This window comes from Postia placenta (assembly GCF_002117355.1).
Source record: "Postia placenta MAD-698-R-SB12 unplaced genomic scaffold POSPLAscaffold_105, whole genome shotgun sequence".
Lineage (NCBI taxonomy): Eukaryota > Fungi > Basidiomycota > Agaricomycetes > Polyporales > Adustoporiaceae > Rhodonia > Rhodonia placenta.
In genome coordinates, this window is record NW_020169936.1 from 1 (window position 1) to 3,922 (window position 3,922).

At 57.1% G+C, this 3,922-nt stretch overlaps 1 protein-coding gene across 1 annotated transcript; it reads right to left on the reverse strand.

Annotated features, from left to right (window-relative positions):
- Positions 1-2,847: 2,847 nt before the first annotated feature.
- On the reverse strand, positions 2,848-3,910 carry POSPLADRAFT_1108947 (hypothetical protein; the record flags this gene model as incomplete). The annotated part of the gene is made up of 5 exons (XM_024483343.1): positions 2,848-3,315; positions 3,521-3,557; positions 3,696-3,728; positions 3,789-3,792; positions 3,850-3,910. Coding segments are annotated over 5 exons (603 nt in total), but the record flags the coding sequence as incomplete, so codon positions are not given.
- Positions 3,911-3,922: the final 12 nt, after the last annotated feature.

Here is a 3,922-nt window from a genome sequence, read left to right on the forward strand (position 1 = left end):
CCCAATGCCATGGGTCGTTCCCTGTGAGTCGGTCGAGTGGTCGCGAGATCTTAGCGAAGTCCTTAATGAAGCGGCGGTAGAAATTGGAGAACCCCCGGAACTTCTGAACGTCTTTTTTGTTCCGGGGCACCGGCCACTCGTTGATTCCTTTAAGCTTTGCGGGATCCATCGCCACCTCATCGCCACCGAACACATAGCCGACGTAGTCGACCTTGGGAACGTCCCACTCGCACTTCTCAGGCTTCAGGAACAGATCGTTGTCCTGAAGGCGACGAAGAACCTTGCGTGTGACTTTTTCGTGCTCCTCTTTGTTGGTAGAGAAGATGAGTATGTCATCAAGGTACACGAGGACCTTGCCACCGATGATGAGATTGTGGAAGATCTCATTCATCATTGCCTGGAAGGTCGCGGGGGAGTTGGTGAGACCAAAGAACATCACCAAGGGCTCGTATAACCCTCGGTTAGTCACAAAGGCCACCTTCCATTCATCACCAGCTTTGATCCGGACGTTATTGTATCCCCATCGGACGTCGAACTTTGTGAAGAGCGTAGCGCCGCGGAGCTTGTCCACCATCTCGGCGATCAACGGCAAGGGATAACGGTTTTTGACCGTGATCGCGTTCAATTGGCGGTAGTCCTGTACGGGTCGAAGCGTCCCTTCCTTCTTTTTGATGAAGAAGAAGGGGGATGAAATGGGCGACTTCGACTCCCGTATGTAGCCTTTCGCTAGTTGCTCTTTTAGGAACTTGTCTAGTTCCTCCTGCTCGTTGTTCGACAAGGGGTACACCTTAGAGTGGAAGGTCGAGTAGCCGGGCACGAGTTCGATCGCATGATCGTATGGCTTCCTTTCGGGTAACCGTTCTGATGCTTCTTTGGAGAAGACATTCAGGAACTCGTGGTACTGTTTAGGTACCGACTCCTCGGCGGTCTTAACGACCTTCTTTTTGATCTCCTCCTCAGCAAACAGCTGGGAGTATGTATGTTCTGCTGCGACGAACAGCTGAGGAGCGCCGGGAAGCGTGACACCTTGCTCCCAGGCTTCGATCAAATCAGCTTCGTCCCACTCTACCTCCACCGGATCTTCTTCGGGTTCGAAGTCCGGGAGCACCTTACTCCGGCAGGCACCTATAACCAACCGTTTGGACTTCAGTGAACGCCTGCGCGCCGTGGGCCTGACCCCCGTATCACGCACAGTCGTTGCTTGCTCCATCCGGTTAGTTTTCCTGGCACTGCATGTCTCAGGGCATCGTGATAACTTTAGGGAGCCTGACTCCCAGTCAATTTCAGGGTTGTGCTCTCGTAGCCAATCCAACCCGACGATCACATCCTCCGGACCTATGTCCGTGACCGTGAACACCGTCTTCTCGACGTGTTCTCCTATCTGCATCTGTAGTACGGCTACCTCCGAGATGCTTCCGTCTTTATTGAGCGTTCCATCGATATTGTAAAGCGGGATTGGCTCTTTCAATTTCCGCGTTCGTACTCGATTTTCTGTGATAAAACGCTTGTTGATGAACTTCGTGGTGGCTCCGCTGTCCACCATTGCAACTATGTCCTTGTGCCGTCTTTCTCCTTTGAGGCGCACCGGGATGTGGAAATGCTGGGACCCATGGTCCAACTCGTACACATTTGCGGTCGCCAATACATTGTACAGATTATTATTACGCGGCCCGACGCGTGCGGCACGAAGCGCGGACCGGATCAAAAAGACTCCTCCTTCATTGCCCGATAGTGCTCGAGCTCCTTGCGCATCGACTTCATCTGTGCTATTAAGTCCGCCAGCTCGGAACTTTCCGATTTCGCTGAAGCGGCGCTTATACTCGCCGAGGATGAAGCAACGGGGGCGCTTGTCGCCGCCTGGGTGGAACCCGAGGCAACCGTAGCCCGCGCGTCGGCGCGTTTTGTGTAAGGTTTATCCTTACAGTTAGGGCACTCGAAACGACGGTACCCTTGCTTCCCACAGCCGAAGCACGTGCCGGGGAAGTTTCCTTTTCCGACGGCCGCATTGATGCTGGCCGAAGCTGCGTGTGATTGGGGTGTACCACCACGCGCCCCACCGCGTCCTTGACCTCGTGCCGAGAAGAAGTTGTTTAGCTCGGGCCGACGGGCCCGGCTGATGTCGAGGATCTGCTCGACCTCAGTGGCGCGCTTCTCAGCTGCTTGCCACGTGGTGAAGGTCTCGAGCTCGATCTTGCGGTAGACGCGGGAGGGGATGCCGCTCAGGTACTTGTCGCATAGCTCCAGGTCCCCATACCCAGAGCGATCCGCCGGACCCTTGAACAGCGTGGAGAACTCCGCGGCGGTGCGTTTTTCACGGACCGACTTGTCCGCGCAGAGCTTCGCCAGCTCTACTTGTGCCGCTGCCTCGTCATCGAGATTTCCGAAGCGGGCCCTGAAGGCGGCGGCAAAGGCCGCTTCGTTCGCGAACGGGGTTGTGGCCCCTTGCACACCCACCTGTACCGATGCGAGCTGGGCAAAGTAGGGAGTGGCCCAGGTGCGGGCATCCCCATCGAGCAGGCTGAGTGCGACCTGGACCTTAAGCTCGATGGTGGTCAACGACGTGTTGACCAGCCAGTAGATGCGCAGCTGCGATAGGAACCGGTTGCACTCGATAACGGTTTTGCCGTCGTATCGGAGGGGGAGGAGGAGCTTCAACGTCTCCTTGTCGGGGATGGCTGTGGGGGACGACATTATTGGCGTTGGGGGGGACGGAGGACGTTGCGGGGGCGGAGGCGGCTGTGGTGGCCTTCCGCCGGTCGAACTTCGAGAGGAGCGAGTGCTTGAGCGGCCTCTCGGCGGAGTCGGCGGTGAAGGCGCCGGAGAAAGTTCGGTGGGGGGGTCACGTACGTCAGGGACTGTTGACGTGGGGGCGAGCGCTGTCGGTGAGGCGGGCCGAGCAGGATCCGCGGACTCGGACTCCGAGACTCCTTCTTCACTCGCACTCTCCTCAGGCTCAGGCTCTGGCGCAGGATCTGGAGGGAGATCTCCTCGCGCTTGACCTGGATCGGCAACGACAGTTTGAGGGAGACGGGAGCTGGGGGAGACAGGGCGAGAATGCCACGAGGCAGATCGAGACGCAAGGGTGCTGCGGGGACCGAGGGGGTGTTGAGCCCGTCGGATTGCTTTGTAGCGAGGGTAATCCTCCTCGATCGATCGGGGTGTCCGATTGGGGCACGGCTGCTGCTCGCAACGATAGAGGATAGTCTCAGGGCCGTCTGGGATGTAGACGTCGATGAGGTCCTGAGAGTCGAATGCGTGGATCTGGCCTTGACAGGCAGCCACGATGGATGGGGAGAGGACGGGGAGGTGCGCGTACTACAATGGCCGTGCTACACTAGCCTACGCTACGGCGCCCGAGAAGACACTAGGGTTCGCAGTTCATGTGGGGCCCAGTACTGCTTTTGACTATTATGCAGCAGGAACCTAGTCCACGCGTCCGTGAGGACAAATACCGCCCACTGAAGTGCAGGTATTGAAGAGTTCGTTCCCTGAGTGTTGGCGATGTATGTACGCTATCTACGTATCGTAATGTACCATAGGGGTGCGCACCACCCGACCTATGGGAAAGGAAAGTGTGAGTGTGTGGGTTCCGAGAGAGAACGCCGGTTGCTTGGGGAGTTTCGACCTAATGTCGTGACTTGAGGTCAAGCGATAGGGGAATACCTAAAAGCAAGGGGCGTCCGACTGGTTCTCACCGAAGCGATGGTGAGCGAGGCTCAAACCTAAGGCTAGGGACAAGTGAATGTATTAGTTAGTAAGGTAGGAAAGGAATACAAATGAGGGCTTACTGACCTAGGGACAAGAGGTCGAAACTGAGGTCCCTAGGGCAGCAGAGGCCGGCTTATATACATGGGGAGATTAGGGCAGGCTGTGCACGTTGGTCCGTGCGCAGCTGGTCTGTGCGCAGCATGCCGATGCGGCC